Consider the following 16,508-nt stretch of genomic DNA (forward strand, 5'->3'; position numbering starts at 1 on the left):
TACTGACCCGATTTTACGTTTTTTTCTTTCATTATATATATATAAGTATCAGGTAAAATTGTTATATTGAAGTTATGACTAAAAAAACTTGTTATGTAGAAGTAATTTATTTGTGAAATTTATATTGTGTTTTGATTTCTAGAGGATTTAAAAAATTATTCATATCTAAGTTGCTAAACACATAATGAATAAATAAAAAAATGAAAAATGGGTCATATTGTTATCCATATAAATTATAAAAATCAATACAAGTGGTGAATTTATGAGATAAGATATTTAAACATTCTCGTTTGATTTTATTGTGGTGTCTGTTCAAGTACTAACTGATCTGAAAATCAAGAAGAGAAATATAGAAATTTATCATGAAGAATATTGAAAAAGGTACATTTGAAGTTGCAGTCAAAAGATCTGGTAGGAGTGATTTGTTAATTTATTTAAAACATTTTTCAAAGTTTTTTTTTCTTATTTATTCATATTAAGTAAAATCATTTATCTCACGCGTGTATCTGTAAATTCCACTAATAATCTAGATAATCAAAATTGAACAAATTGATAATTGGATTGTTAGTAATGCATACATTTAATGGTTACAAAATTTTTAGATTTAAGCTTTAAGAATTATAATAGGGAAAAAGGTTGATCCTTAAGAAATTAATTATAACGTTATTTATAAAAATAGTAAGAACAGATATTAAATCTGAGCAGGACGTTACTGTTTTTGACAAAATAATGCATTAAATAGAAGTGATACTATTATATTAAAAACAAACTTGAAGTTATAATAAATATTCAATTTATATTGACTACTGGGCAATTACTTAATCGATTATCAATTTTGTCTCTGATATTTCGTAGCTTTGTGTTTTATATTTCATTCATAAATTTAAAAATTTAACAAAAAAACAATTATATTACCAATTATTCACAGAATAATCTTGGACGATCAGAATCGTAAAGTAGATGGCATGTGTGAATTTTGTTTAAAACAATACCTATTTTTGAACAAAAAATGCTGTACCACATACCTATGTTCTACATGTATTATACGATATCTTCCATTGAAAGTATAAGGCTGCTATTACATTTGTATTCTGAAGATTAAAACGGATGATTTTTGTCATAGACCGTACTTGTTAAATTACATTCTTACAACTGGCTTATATTCTCCAGGGTACTTTAGAGTAAGCCAAATCCTTATTAGCCTTTCTTCTTCTAATTCTATTCTTTTAATGAGATGTAGAATTTTTATTTAATATCAGAATAAATCTTGAGACAGTCTGAAACTTTTTGTAGCATAACCGATGGACTTGCATCAAAAATGTTTTCGAGTCTGCCCGATTGGACATTAAATCACCTTACCACTTTAATTAATGTTTCATTTCAAAATGGCACTTTTCCCAATTGCCTTAAGACGGCTATGATTATACCTCTGTATTAAGGAGGGGATGAAAATCAAGCATCGAATTATCGCCCAATTACACTACTTCCCACATTATCTAAGATCATAGAAAGATTAGTCAAAAAGAGGCTTTTATCATTTTTTTCTAAATATAAAATACTTACTGCCCATCAATTTGGGTTTTTAAGTAGCAAATACACAAATGATGCTATATTCTCCCTCCTAAATAATGTCTACTCTAGCCTTAACAGCTATCACTCCACTGCAACTTTTTGCGATTTTTCTAAGGCTTTCGATTGTGTTGATCATAATATTTTAATCAACAAATTGCTGTACTACGGTTTCAGAGGACCACCTCTCGCATGGTTTAAGTCATACCTTACCAACAGAAGTCAGCTTGTAATGGTTCATACAACGATGTCTTCTTGCAAGCGAATAGAATGTGGAGTGCCTCAAGGCTCAGTACTAGGCCCTATTTTGTTTCTTCTGTTGATAATCGACATTGCCTATGTAGACATTAGAGTTAAATATGTCTATGTGCAGACCACACTAGTTTCTCTGGTAGAAACCCTGATTTCACGGCACTTCAAAGGATCATATCTAGTGACCTAATCACCCTTAAATCATAATGCGATTCTAATCTTCTCTGTCTCAACGTTTCTAAAACTAAAGTTTTATCGTATAAGAATACATTGCAGCCTTTTTTATTAAATAACACCACAATTCACGTCGTTGAATCTATAAAATTCTTAGGGCTTGTTGTGGACAATTCGTTGAAATGGGAGTTACATATTGCCGCCTGTTTTGCGCTGAGACCAGTTTCCAATGAACTGAACTTATCCACCTCCTTAACAGTTCATTATGTCCTTATTGAGTCGCATCTCCGTTATATCCTTCCCTTCTGGGGTACGTGTGGTGCGCCTCAATTTGAGCGAATCTTCAAACTTCAAAAGAGAGCTGTTAGATATTTACTCGGACTAAACAGCAGGGATTTCTTTAAAAGATTAAAAATTCTGACTCTTCCTTCCTTATTTACCTCAAATCCGTTTGCCTAATTCGTAGGCACGCTTCTCCAATTTCAAAAAGATTGTTGCACGACCTTTACCTACCTATTCCACGTTCAGAATTAGTTAAGGGCTCTATATTTTACAATGCAAAAAAATGCACAATCACTTGCCAATTGAAATCGAATTCCGCAATAATTTACTGGAAAGTCTTCTACTGTGTAAACTATTGTAACAATTTTTTGACAATAAAGCATTTATCTCTTTCTCTCTCTCTCTCTCTCTATTTCCTTTCAGAAACGATACTGAATATATTTCTAGTAAATTATCTTTTTATCCTATATAATAACCACGGGCTTTTCGTGATTTTATATTAAATTTCAGCACCTTTTAATGGTATATTTTATTATATACACTGAGTCATATCTAGTATAACAATTAAACCATCCAATTGAATGAATAATACTTTTCCTAAATACCTTTTTATACAAAAAACCCTCTAAGAGCTGATGCAGACAAAATCTACGTAATTACAGTGAAATATAATTGATACATCAAGATTAGACACCTTCTTTGTTCTTAAAAAATTTTCGTTTTGATAACTATTCTGATAATTATGTAAAGCAAATATTTTTTCAAATTAGCTGCTATCTGAATAATCGCAAAATTGTATCTCCTTTTCTCTTCTTCTCATTTGTGATCTGTCGGTTTTACATCTATTAAATAAATGATTGATTTGTAAATTTATAAATGCAAGTATTATAATCAATTGAAGTATTTACTTATCTCCTGAATATAACTAATCAGCTGATAACAGTTGAGATATTCTTAAAATGGTCATGTATTATATTAATTCCAAAAAAAAATGGAGAATTGATTATTTTATTCATTTTGAATTAAATGAAATTGTTACTTTCGCAAGCCTGGTCGCTAGTACAGTAGCTCGATGTACATTCATAAAGCTTGTGATCACCACTTTTTGTAACCAATTTTCGCTGAGTAATATCTCATTATTGGAGAACTGATTATTTTATTCAATAATCAACAATTATTCTTCGAAAATTAGTTACAAAAAGGTGATGATCACAAGCCTTGAGAATGTACGGTTTGGCAAATACAGGAGTGAATGTCGAGAAACGTACGATAGACACGAAGTTAAAGTGAGAAAGTATTCGAATGACAAAGAGGGTAATATGCACTTGGTGAATTAGTACGGTAAATAATCAAAGTACTAAATTCTGTACCCCAGAATAAAATATATATTCTATCTCGGTATCCAGTAAAAACAATGAAAGTAGGTACCCACGCAGTACTTTTCACTATCTAACAGATACAATAGAACTGACAATAGTAGTCAAGTATACCTGCTTGAGGGTCCGTACTAATCCCTACTACCATCATCTAGTAACGCGCATTGACGAGCGTTGATATTTTACATTCATTCCTATATTTGCCAAAGTGTACATTACTTCACTAAATGCGAGCTACTGCACTAGGAACCAGGCTTGCAGAAGTGACAGTTTCATTCAATGTTATCATTTTTTTTTCATAAGCTATTGTAAACTTAACATTAATTACATTAATGCATTAGTGAAATTGAAAAATCTACTTCTTGTCGTATCAAACAGTTGACGCAAACTTTCATTGTATATACCTACTACATATTACATACACTTTCGTTTGATAAAACGCTAAAATTTATGAAAATCTTAGCTACATAATCGTATATGTTCATTACTAGGTAATTACAGTTGATTCAAATACAAATATGATTGTTGAAACTTGGACTTGTATCAAAAATAATGAGAGATTCGAATATGACAGATCAAAATGAATATTCCATATATGAAAATTCCAAGTTATCAATAAAATTTATTATAGTTGTTAATTATTTCGTTATTAACCTACTAAATAATAATCAACCTTTTCTTGGTGGACTTTTTAAACTATAGATGTTGCGGAAATAACTGATTTCTTATTAAATTTACTTTACCTAGTTATTGTGATCTCATTAACAAGTTGACAGCATGGAGCAAATGCAAAGATTGGAAAATGGACAGATAGAAGTACAAATATTCGGTCCAGAAACCAAGCTATCATCTGTTGCAATAAGCTCACAATCTTTTGTAATCCAAGCGGTAACATACGCGCAGCTTATTACGTACAACGCAACTACCCCAAATATATTTATCAAATATTAAAACGCCCTCCAAGCAACCACATGACTCTTGAAAATTGAGACAAGTTAGTATGGAAATACATCCACTATTTGAACTCACTGGGAGCAAACAACAAAACTACTCTAATGTGTCTCACTGGAGTGCGCAGCAATGAACAAGCTGATTACCTGGGGAAGAAAGACGAGACAAGGTTGTTCATAGGACCACCATGTTTTATAGGTTTCCCAAAAGCCATCAAGTCATGGTCATATAAAAATGGGAAAACAAGAATAAACTAGAAATATGGAATAAGATCCCCAGGTCTGTAACAATCAAGAAGATTTCTATCTTATTATACCAACTATTTTCAAAAGGTTCTCCTCCTTCGTGAGTCTGAGGCTGCTCATAGACAAAGGCTACGGTACTTATATTTAATTTTCTTAAAGCAAGAAGAGGTAAGCTCCCTACTTAGGTAACAAGGTAGGCAAGGCTACTTGACTGGTACTGAGTACACATCAAATCAATAGATCAAAGTGATACCAAGGTAGATTAAAGGCCTTTACACTCTAGCTCATCTAATATACTTAACCTTCCAACATTTTAATGAATCAGTTTTTTCCATGAAAACACTGCTTTTCAACATAACTTTGTTACAATGAAGATTTTTTTAGAAAACTATGAAATCTTCAGACAATGATTTCTAGTTTTTTAAAATTCACTACATCTCACTTTTCCTAATAAAAAAATCCTTTTTGCATAAAATTTCTTTTCTAGGTCTTGGATATCGCCACATTCAGTATTTATTATTGTTTGCTGCTTGCACCATCGCCTATGGAATGAGAACAGTTCTAAATGTAGCCATAATAGCCATTTTAAGTAATGACAAAAAGGATAGGAATTATCCAGTAAGGCATTTTCGGCATTTTTATGAAACAATTTTGTTTTTTTATCCTATACGCTAATAAAAATATCTGTAAAACCTTTTGGAATTAGAATAATTCCAAAAATTCTTCCACCAAATCCAACTAAAGATGTGATTTTATCTCCATTAATCAATTCACCGTTATCTAAAAATTTCTTTAAAATAGATAGCGCTTGTCACCTTCGTACATTGATACATTTAAGCCTGCATCTTCATTTTTTTATTTTCTTAACAAGGGTTCAAAATAGGAGAGTCAACGAGAAAATTCGATTTAAATTTTATAAGTATTATAAAGATTCTTCAAGAAGCTATATATAAAAAGGTTTAACAATTAAGAATTTTAGGCATATAAAATGTATCAAATCTGAAGTTTGCGGCTAGAGTTTTTGAGATATGAATTGACCCAAAAGTCAACAGCTGTATCTTCATACGACGTTAGATAAAGATAAATGAGTCTAGATGGACTAGAAATCACATTTGATGTTTGTGTTTGCTAGATAAAGAAGACAGCTGAAAGGTTGTGGAATAGATCCAAAGAATGTTTAAACGTAATGTCCAAGGTTTAGTCCTTCATTGCATTATAATTCTTAAGTGATTCTGGTTTTCTTCTCCGTATCCTAGTTTGGTTTTGAATCAATCCAGCAGTCCGCGAATAACCAAAGAGATTTATGCAGTTTACAACAATGACGATTAAAAACTCTTGTACATAGTTATACGTACATACACTAAGACATAGACGCTATGTATCCCGTTTCAGTTTTTAATCATGAGTATACCACTTCTTCGGTTTGTTAATTTGGTTTATGTGCCTGATAATTGAACAGCTAAATCAGTGTAAAAAGTTTGTAGCTTTATTTCTTTGGAATTTTCTTTATTGCTATTCAAAAATTCTCATTTAATATCGTTGTTTATAGGTATACCCGAATTGGGCAAGTAAAAAGAACATAATGTTATCCTCTTTCTTTTGGGGATATATTTGTCTACAAATTGGAGCAGGTCAACTAGCGAAAAATTACGGTCCAAAATTATTTTTATTTGCGGCTATATTTATTACTTCATTATTTACATTACTGACACCATATATGGGCGCATTGATCGGATATGGCGGAATAATATTATGTAGAATCATACAAGGATTATCACAAGGATTTCTAGTTCCATCTATTCACAATTTACTTAGTCATTGGGCACCTGCTACTGAGAGAGCAACATGGGGTAGTGGCGTATATGCTGGTAGGTTGATTTTATATAAATAGGTATAAAAAAATTAAAATTAAATCTCGATTTTTATTATTTAGGTCAAGCATTAGGAAATGTACTAGCCATGCCCATAACAGGCTTAATATCCGATTCAAAATATGGGTGGCCAGCAGCATTTTACTTATACGGAGCGTTGGGAATATGTTGGAGTATTTTATGGATAATATTCGGGTCAGATAGTCCTGCAAAACATAAAAGTATATCATCAGATGAAAAACAATACATAGAATCTTCAATTGTGACAGAAAAAGATAGTCCTGTAAGTTTTGATATGATTCATAATTATATTAGAAAAAAGCACGAAACAGTTAAGTACAGGTCGACCAACATAGCTTTGCCTCTAATACAATAAACAGGGTTAGTGTGCGACAAAAACGGACCTCGCCCTTTCACCGGGAAGTACAATCGAAAGAAGAATTTTAGTCGAAACCGTTGATTGAATGCAGTACCTGAATCAACGTAGAAACAAATTTGGTATCGGTTGACGATAACGATAAAACAGTAGAAGATAGGAATTCTAATATCCTTATTTATTCGCAAGTAGAATATAATATGTTAATCACTAGAGAGTATTTATTGTAGATGGATTAATAGTCACAACATATAGTGATATCCTTTCTACCTGATTGAATGTTCTATATTGTAATCCTAGTCAAAATTCATTTAAATAAAAGTTGAGGATTAAAACATATCGGATTATGAGGATTATTAGGACAGTATTTGGGAAAATGGATAACCTTTAAATTGATGATTACTTAATGATTAAAGGATTATTTAACAATTTTTGAGAAGTTTTTGAGTTCAACTGCCTATAGATTATTATACGACTTTTCGCCCACTGTTTACACAATCTCAGTTTGGTCTTCATCAGGTAGTACTTCGATTCCGGATAGATTACTAGATTACAGTGTTGCTATCCTCATCATTTAAATCAATAAACAGATCATCTACGATAATGTCTATTATGGGTTCATTCGTCATGAAATCACCTTCAAATTTCTTCATTCTTTTGCTAAGAGATTTCCACTGCTCTGGGGAAAATTCTTTGATTCGATTGGATTCAAATCCGGATGATATGGTGGTAGTCACGGAATGATTTGCTGCTAGAGAAAGCAGATCTATTTCATACCGCTTATGTTTTGGCTTATAGTTATTTATGAGAGCATATAATTCAGGTTTCAGCATCGTTTTATTAAATGGAATATTTCTCTTTGAGAACCATCTCGACTTTTTTGGTCAATGTCGTTGGCATTTTGTCGATTTGTTTATTATGATAAGGTGCATTGTCGATAACCACAACGCTTTTTGTCGGCAAATTCGGAATCAACTGACATCCATTTCTTATAATTATCAAAATTCATCTCATTATGATAATCACCTGTATTGCAATTCGATTTCCATCTTATATAAGCATTAGGCACAAATCCATTTTCTCCACCTGCATGTATTATGATTAAACGTTGCCCTTTACTAACAGGTTTTTTCAAACCATCCGGTATTATCACTCCAGCCTTTTTGGTGCGTGTGTGTAGCATGAATATAAGTTTCATTCATGTAAATAATAGACACTCTTCTCTGTAGGTCGGCATTTTTTTTTAAGAATTCTATTCTCAGTAGTCGAATGGGCTGGCGCTCCATTAATATGTTTCTGTTCGTTTTCACCTTCCTCAATGGAAATCCAAGTTTATGAATGCTTTTTCTCAAAGATTCTTTGCATCCATATCGCAAATGATATTTCTATGAATTACTCTGAGTGTAGGAACTCTTTTTTCTGTGATATGGAAATTAAATATGCACCTACGTAAAATAGCCAAATCAGCATCATCCATTGTGAGGTTTTAATGTTTCACTCTCTTTTTATTTGGAATTGAAAACGTTTCCTGTTCACCTTTTTCTATTTTTTTCATCTCTGATTTAATGTTCCTTACGGTTCGTACGCATACACCTATAGCCTCTGTTACTCGTTCTTCGATGATAAAAAATAATTATTAGTAAATTTCGACTTATTTTTACCAATACTCCTTACCGTCGCAAGAGGAATCCTTATTTCCCCTGCCGTTGCTTCTGCCTGCATAAACCTTAAAACATTGTTGACAATTTTCTGCTTTGTCCACTCAAAACCTTGTTTTTCACTTTACTATTTCAAAGTAACTAACACAGAATTATGAACAACAGTTCACTAAATAATTTCTGTACTGACTGTACTAATCGATGTTGACTGCACGAGATCCTCGACATTAATGAGCTCTCGCCCCACTCCTCCGACTAGTCTACTGCGCATCCAATTTTCAGAGACTAAGCTATGCTGGTCGATCTGTACTTAAAAAGAAATCATTAATTTATTCAATTGTAAATCTCCCATTTTTTAGGACGTTCCAACTCCATGGAAATCAATATTTACCTCACTACCAATGATTTCATTGATTGTAGCACACTGTGGTCAAAATTGGGGATTCTGGACCTTACTAACTGAAATTCCAAGTTTCATGGAAAAAATATTGAAACAAAACATAACCTCGGTAAGAGTTAAATATATGATTATGTACGGATACATCATCGTTTTTTTTTTTCTATTCTTGCATTCAATTATATTTATGAACCACACTTCAAATTAATTTTTTGTTGCCAGTTTGTTAAACTATAAAATTAATTAACATTATGAATGGAAGCAATGGGTTTGAAAAATTTTAAAAAAGTATACTCTTTTTTAACGAGTTAGTCGATAGAGTTAGTATTAACAAACTTACAAAGCTTCCAATTCCAATTAGGTATTACGTCATCAGCGCCGATTATGTAGGAGTTTGTCGATAAAAATGGAGCAGGGTTTTCTTCGTGGTTCTTGAGACACCTTGCCCCAAATAGATTCTCTTGCAATGGCTACTTATTTTGCCACAAATAATGAGTGATTGCAGGATGAATCAGATGAACAGACAGATCGATAGAATGACATACTCATGGTAAGAAATCAAAAAGATTTTATGTGCACGGAACCTCTTAATTTTGAGATACCAAGTGTTGAAGTTTAAACAAATATATTACATTTAATGTAGAGCATAATTGACTTCGATTATGTTCGACTATGGTGTTCGAGTAAAAAAGTCTGATTTTCATCATAAAATAATTAAAATGAAATAGGGAAACTATATTTTTCTATACGTTTAAGTATCCCTAGAATTTATTAATTTAATTTATTGCCTGATAACTAGCAAAAGGTGTCAACCAACTTACATAAAAAATGAAATTTTATAAAAAAAGAATATATCTATATCACATTTTGACGATTTCATCATGAGAATTAAATCACAAGTAACACTTTAAGACTAATTATTGTTGCAATAATAGTTTTTAAATTTTGAAGATGCTATTGAAAAAATGAAAGTACCAGGCTTCGACATCCTGACAAAAAATACGTCGAATACAACACGACGCTATAGGATGGTAAAACAAAACGACGTTGTTGTAGATGCTGCTGTAGCTTGTCGGGCGAAACTCGATCGGCGCTGGTGACGTCAGCAGGCGAATGGCGCGTTGCAAGAATATATTACACTTTTAAAAATTTATATCAGCGCTATTATGAGTGCTAGAGGTGGAAGGTGGAAATAGACCATTAATTTTTAGATGTAGTAGATTTGCTGCTAATAATAAGGTGTGTTAGATATTATCATCTATCGCAAAAATCAAGAGAATTCGTTAAAAGAAATGGTCAATGGAAGAGAAAAAAATCCTGCAATTCTGTTTTTTTTCTTTTTCAGAATAGTTTGCTCTCTGCTTTACCATACTTTGTTATGTGGGTAATGACTTTTGTCTTCAGTCCTCTAGCTGATATGATAGTTGATAAAAAAATAGTCAGGCTTATTACTAGTAGGAAGATCTTTAATACAATTGGTAAGTTGACGTATATGTAAATTATTCTTCATTATTATAGTTTTGTTCATAACATACAGTGTATTTAGAAATTCTGAAATGAATATATGCCCCAATTAGAGTTGAAAAGTAATAAAAACTGAAAATATCAAAACATTTCATTTCCACTTTTGTATACTCATACTTATTCCACCAATTGACCTATGTTCGTCTACTGATATGTGATGTCATAGTTTTTATACTTACCACTTAAATTCAATTTTCATTAACATAAATATGGAAAATCATTTATCTGCCGATGATCTAAAAAAAATTTTATCAACAATTGGAATGCAAAAAATTGAATATCAAGAATCATTCGCATACCAGTGAGATATAGAAAAATCTACTCATAATTATTTTATTATTATAATTTGATTATCCTTTGGCAATAAATTACCAATAGTACCAACTAAAAAATTATGAATTATTTAAGCTATGTAAATAACTTTTTTCGTAAAAGGTATAAAAATGTTTTTCTTATAATGCTCCATGCATGGTACATCCCTAAATTACGGAGACAGAAAGGGGGTTGTCTTGAAGCACAAATGTCCAATAAAAAATTATAGGTATTGGGATATTTACTGTAGTCCAATCTGTATTTAATATAGTTTTTCAGAAATCAGGTAGATTTACTATCAGATGATTGCGGATCATAACCCAGAACGAGATTTTGACCAGACTTTTCGATCGTTGTTATCGGTGAAAATTTTAAAATTTAAAACTAAACCTACAAAAAACTGTTATTAGTTTAGTTTTGTTCGTTAATTTATAACTTTATTAACATTCGTTTATTAGCTCCGCCTCTATGTTAGTTTGTCAGCTTGTTAGTAACTCTTATTACTGTTAGTGTATCCCACCACTTCAATTGCGTTCGTAGGCCTCGACCGGCTTAATGCGTCAACCTCCGGATTAGCCGGTCGTGAGCTCAATTCCCGTTCAAGCTGAAAAAAAAATTTTTTGGCAAATTTTCTTTTTACATCGAAACAAATTTTACAACTATCTGCCCACTTTTGAAGATTTACTATAATACCTGCATCAATATTAATTCACAATTTAACATCTTAAATTTTCTGTTGTTGTTCGTGAAGAATTTTACATCCGTGTTCTGTAGGAGATTTACAATACTAATGACTAGATCTAGAAAAAAATTTATTTTCGACAATAAATCGAATTAAAAAATGAAAAATAAATATATTTAAGAAAAATTAAAAAGCACGCTTTTAAAACACATCAAACTAAAAAGTTAGAAATAAGTTGGAGCACTTTGTTCCATATTTCTCGTACATCGAGACCCCGATGCTTTTTTCACTCTACAAGTATTTTTCTTTCGGTGTTGTTTTAAGCTTATTTCAAAAATTTTTTTTTGTTTAATGTGCTTTAAATGCATGTTCTTTAGATTTTTTAAAATATATTTTTTAACCAAGTTATCAATAGTTTTAAAAATAATTATTATTTCTCAATATGGCATATTCTTAATTCTGCTTCTCATTACTACAACTACCAACTTTAAAAACAAGTAGAAGCAAATATCACTAGCACTAACCTAAACAAAAAGTTTCAACCAAGGACCTGATTAACTTTTCTAACGACATCAGCTTTTAGCATTTTTAGGTGGGACATTATCCTAGAGATTTCTAAGGACATAACAGATCTATCAAGAGGCCTATGTGTTCAACAATGTGACAATGACAACTATACATATTCAAAATATGCAAATATATAACTTTCTGTTGTATAACGAAGCGATTAATCTAATAAAAACTATTTGGAACAATTCGCTTAAATAACCCCGATTGAGGGACTTAGATCATAAATTCTGTCTATCTTTTGATATGTCCTCTATCTTTTTATTCCTAAAACCCAAAATTCAATATTTCTATTGCTTGTACTACCACAGCCAACAACCGCACCAAAAGCAGGAATTGTAACAATAAAAATGAAACACTGCAACTAATAATTTGTTGCAAAAACAAACAAACAATCCTATTATATGGCATTATATCATTCAGTGTCCGAAGGACAGTGAACGGGATTCGGGTTAACCTGATCATAGTTTCTAAAAAAAGGTTTGAGACATACAATTTCATTTATATTAATTTGCAGGATTAGGGTGTCCCGCGATAACTCTTTTAACCTTAATTTGGATCGATTCAAAATGGGGAACGATTGCCGTATTGGTGATTGCCATGGGTTTCAACGCTGCACAGTACAGCGGTTTCAATATTAACCACATAGATTTATCTCCAGTACACGCTGGTACTATGATGGCCATTACTAACAGCGCTGCAACCGTTTGTTCTATATTAGCACCACTAGCTGTTGATTTGTTTATATATATAAGTGGTTATGAAGAGGTAAGTAACAAATTTATCATAGTACTATGACGCTATGTAGACAATATTTAAAATATTACGCAGTGGTGTTTTCGAAAAATATATTCCTGGATTGGATAGATCATCTATCAGCTAATTGTGGATCCTCTCAGAACAGTTGCCGAACGCCTTTTATTTTTCATCTGTTTATAAACCTTTATTCAGTTGTGTGATATATTTGAGGTGTTTCAATAATTATTATATATATATATATATATATATATATATATGCTCAAAAAAATTAATCATATATAACTATATAAAGAGAATTAACAACTTAAAACGTATAAAAAACAAACGAAACAACCTGTCAACTAATATAATGTACACACCTGTATTAGGATATAAATGATCATATGACAAGGCCCAATTACTCCATCAAGTTTCCAAACGTAAGTAAACATTTAGATCAGGGCTTCTTAAACTGTGGGTCGCGACCCCCAGGGGGGTCGCGAGACTACTGAAAAAGGGTCGCAAAGATCTGATACTTTTCAATCATTATAAATAAAATTTTAAAATTAGTATACACACTACGTACAAATATAAATGCAAATAAAAATCATACAAAATACTATTGTAGTTTTATTATAACTATTTTTTGAAAAGAGTGGCAATGCAAAACTGTTACGTAGGGCCTATAAATGAAAATATGGAAGTAGCATTTAAAATAATAAATACAACTCGTTCCTCGATTTTCAACTGAACGTTTATTTGGAGGAGGGGGTCGTTTAAAATTTCCTAAGCATGAAGGGGGTCGCTATAAAAAAAAGTTTAAGAAGCCCTGATTTAGATCATGATCGGGTTAACTCGGTTAACTTAACTATTTGATTATTTAAGGTCACATAACTTATGACAGGAGCCCTGAGGGGCACACTTTGGTTAATTTGCATATAAAAGCATATAGTTCGATGTGCAATTGTAAAGTGTTTCGCTTCTATTATGATTGCCAAAAACAAAACTAACAAATCTGGTTGAACAATATGATCAAAATTAATCGGAAAGTCATATGAAGAGCTACTTGCACTTGTAAGCGGTGGTAATATGAAGAGAATTGAGGAAATTACTAGGGATCATTAAAAATGAATGATTAATAATAAGATATTTTTATTTACCCTGCACGCAATATGGCCAGTTAGCAAAACAACTTATCCAAACCAAGACCCTAAATTACGAGGTCTGGCTATTAAATAACTTGACTGGTTACGAAAAAGGGTTTTATTATAAAAATTATTCTACATTCGAATGCCCCCCTCAACATACTCCCCTCCCCAAGCCACACACCTTTCCATACGTTTTGTTCATTGATCGAAGAAGTTCTGGAAGTCTTCTTTGGCGAGCGCCTTTAGGAGACTTGCCGTTTATTGCTTTACCGCTTTCATCGACGTATATCGGGTCCCTTTTAAAGCAGATACTTTTCTAACCTTTAAAGGAAATCTGAGCAGATTTGGCACCAACCTCACACAGACTTTTGTCATGTGTAATTGCTCGTGTAAAATGTTTCTAACCGTTTCTTTATCGGCGTCTATAGCCTCGGCAATCATCTTGATTCTCATTCGACGATCTGCACGCACAATTTGGTCGATTTTTCATCACACATGTTTTTCGGCACGAGAAGAAAACACGTTCGTTTCAAACAGCTACTGCACAAATACTACAATAGTGACGAAAACGTGTTTTGCGACATGCATAGACAAAATATCTAGATACCCAACGTACTACTCGTTTTTTACTCCACCCGTCTATGGCGTCCTCTAGGCACTCAGTTATTTAATAGCCAGACCTTGTAAAATCTACAGTTACGAGACCAATTCAAAATTTCGAACCAACAAGGCGTTGCAGAGACAATAGTCGGCAACTGGTGTGTACAATTAATACTTTTAATATTGCGATGGAAAATGTAGATAATATTGTATCTATCGCATTTATATTTTTACACAAAATTGTTTTAGAAACTAATGTATTGAGCCATACGTTGCATATTTTTGTCAAGAATCTTTAAAGATCATTTTATTAAAAAAAATTTTTACCATGTCTTTTTGTACCATATAGTATTCATATAGTATTAATTAACTTTTTACTTCTTTAACTTTTTAATATGTTTTCTTGATTTTAAATCTTTTTTGACAGAAAATTATAGTTTCAAGAAAACTAACATTTCGACTTATTTCAGACATTATTAAAATTACAAGGGATATTTTATAACAGATTCCATAAATACTACAGTTTTCGTAAAACAATTGAGTGTTCTTGTACTTTTTAAACATAATATAACACATGTATCTACGTCTCTCAATTTTATGTTTAATTTATATGAAAATCGATGGATGCTTAATTTATTTTGTTATTATAGACAGACGTGGCTCTTTGGAACATTGTATTTTGTACTACTTCAACTTTTTACTTATTGGCAACAATTTTCTACATTTGCTTCGCTTCCGGAGACGTACAAAAATGGAACTTCAATGGTTCGACACCACCAACTCCGCCACAAGACGATGATATTAAAATAAAAGTTCTGCGAAAAATTTCAACGCTTTCTACAGCATGAAAATCGTGCAAATTGAAATGGTATTAACGAAAAAACAACCTTGAATTTTTGAAAGCATTAAAAAGGTTGCGAAGAAATGAATCACGTAACATAGAAAGCTTATTTTAAAGTTGAGTTTGCCTGTCTTTGAAAATATTTTTAATGCTAGTAAAGTTGCAAATTAAATCAATGAAAATTTATATAGAACCACACTCTAACTTATAAAATTATTTGTACTTCGAAATAGGCATTAGAAATATTATAGTAAGCTTTCAACATTAGATATTAATTTTTCATGAGTTCTTTATTTTAAAATAAATCAGCGTTTTTATTGACAAAATATATTTTTTGATAATACTGGGTATTGTCATTGTTTTTGATCTCTTATCTCTTTGTAAACGTTGTAATGGAGAGATGAGACACTGTTGTTAAATACCAAAGTCAATGTTGATGATGTTTAGGGATAAAAAAATTAATTCACAAATTTTTCAGCTAACCTTTTGTTATAAATAATGTTATTTATTTTGTTTACATTGTTTTTAGAATAAATATGTACATACTGATGTTTTTATACACTCTAATACCTGACCTTTAACCTCTCAATGCTGAGTAACAACTTTTTTATATATTATCTTGATCTTTATTCTTGAAAAACAAAATAAAATTCCATTATTTCATGTGATGCCCAGCCGTGACGAGTGTTGGCGTTCATCAAGGCAATTTTCATTCTGCAGCAGCCAGGCGAATGATGAGGGGAGGTTTTATTAAACCAAGCCAGGTTTGACTTCTTCCTGGACCTCTTTTTCCAAATATTTTCCCTTGCAGGATGCCATATCTGGATTCGTTTCGCATTATGTGGCCGAAGTACTGTAGTTCACGAGTTTATGTGGTTATCATTACTTTTATCATTCTTCAGGACTTCTTCATTTGTTACCCGGGCGCTCCAAGGGATCTTGAGT

General features: G+C 31.8%; 1 protein-coding gene across 1 annotated transcript; it reads left to right on the forward strand.

The window, feature by feature from the left end:
* The first annotated feature begins 244 nt into the window (after nucleotides 1–244).
* Nucleotides 245–16,112, forward strand: LOC130447487 (putative inorganic phosphate cotransporter). Its single transcript, XM_056784332.1, has 8 exons — nucleotides 245–411; nucleotides 5,337–5,467; nucleotides 6,399–6,717; nucleotides 6,783–7,003; nucleotides 9,114–9,263; nucleotides 10,497–10,629; nucleotides 12,754–13,004; nucleotides 15,373–16,112. Exons 1-8 carry the CDS (start codon nucleotides 363–365, stop codon nucleotides 15,568–15,570), a joined length of 1,452 nt encoding a protein of 483 aa, XP_056640310.1. The 5' UTR covers nucleotides 245–362; the 3' UTR covers nucleotides 15,571–16,112.
* The last annotated feature ends 396 nt before the right edge of the window (nucleotides 16,113–16,508 follow it).

Source organism: Diorhabda sublineata, chromosome 1, assembly GCF_026230105.1.
Source record: "Diorhabda sublineata isolate icDioSubl1.1 chromosome 1, icDioSubl1.1, whole genome shotgun sequence".
Classification (NCBI taxonomy): domain Eukaryota; kingdom Metazoa; phylum Arthropoda; class Insecta; order Coleoptera; family Chrysomelidae; genus Diorhabda; species Diorhabda sublineata.

Coding starts and splice junctions, on each gene's coding strand:
- LOC130447487 (XM_056784332.1), top strand. CDS start 363: ATGAAGAATATTGAAAAAGGTACATTTGAAGTTGCAGTCAAAAGATCT. Junction 412..5,336: donor AGTTGCAGTCAAAAGATCTG/GTAGGAGTGATT, acceptor TTTCTTTTCTAG/GTCTTGGATATCGCCACATT. Junction 13,005..15,372: donor ATATAAGTGGTTATGAAGAG/GTAAGTAACAAA, acceptor TTGTTATTATAG/ACAGACGTGGCTCTTTGGAA.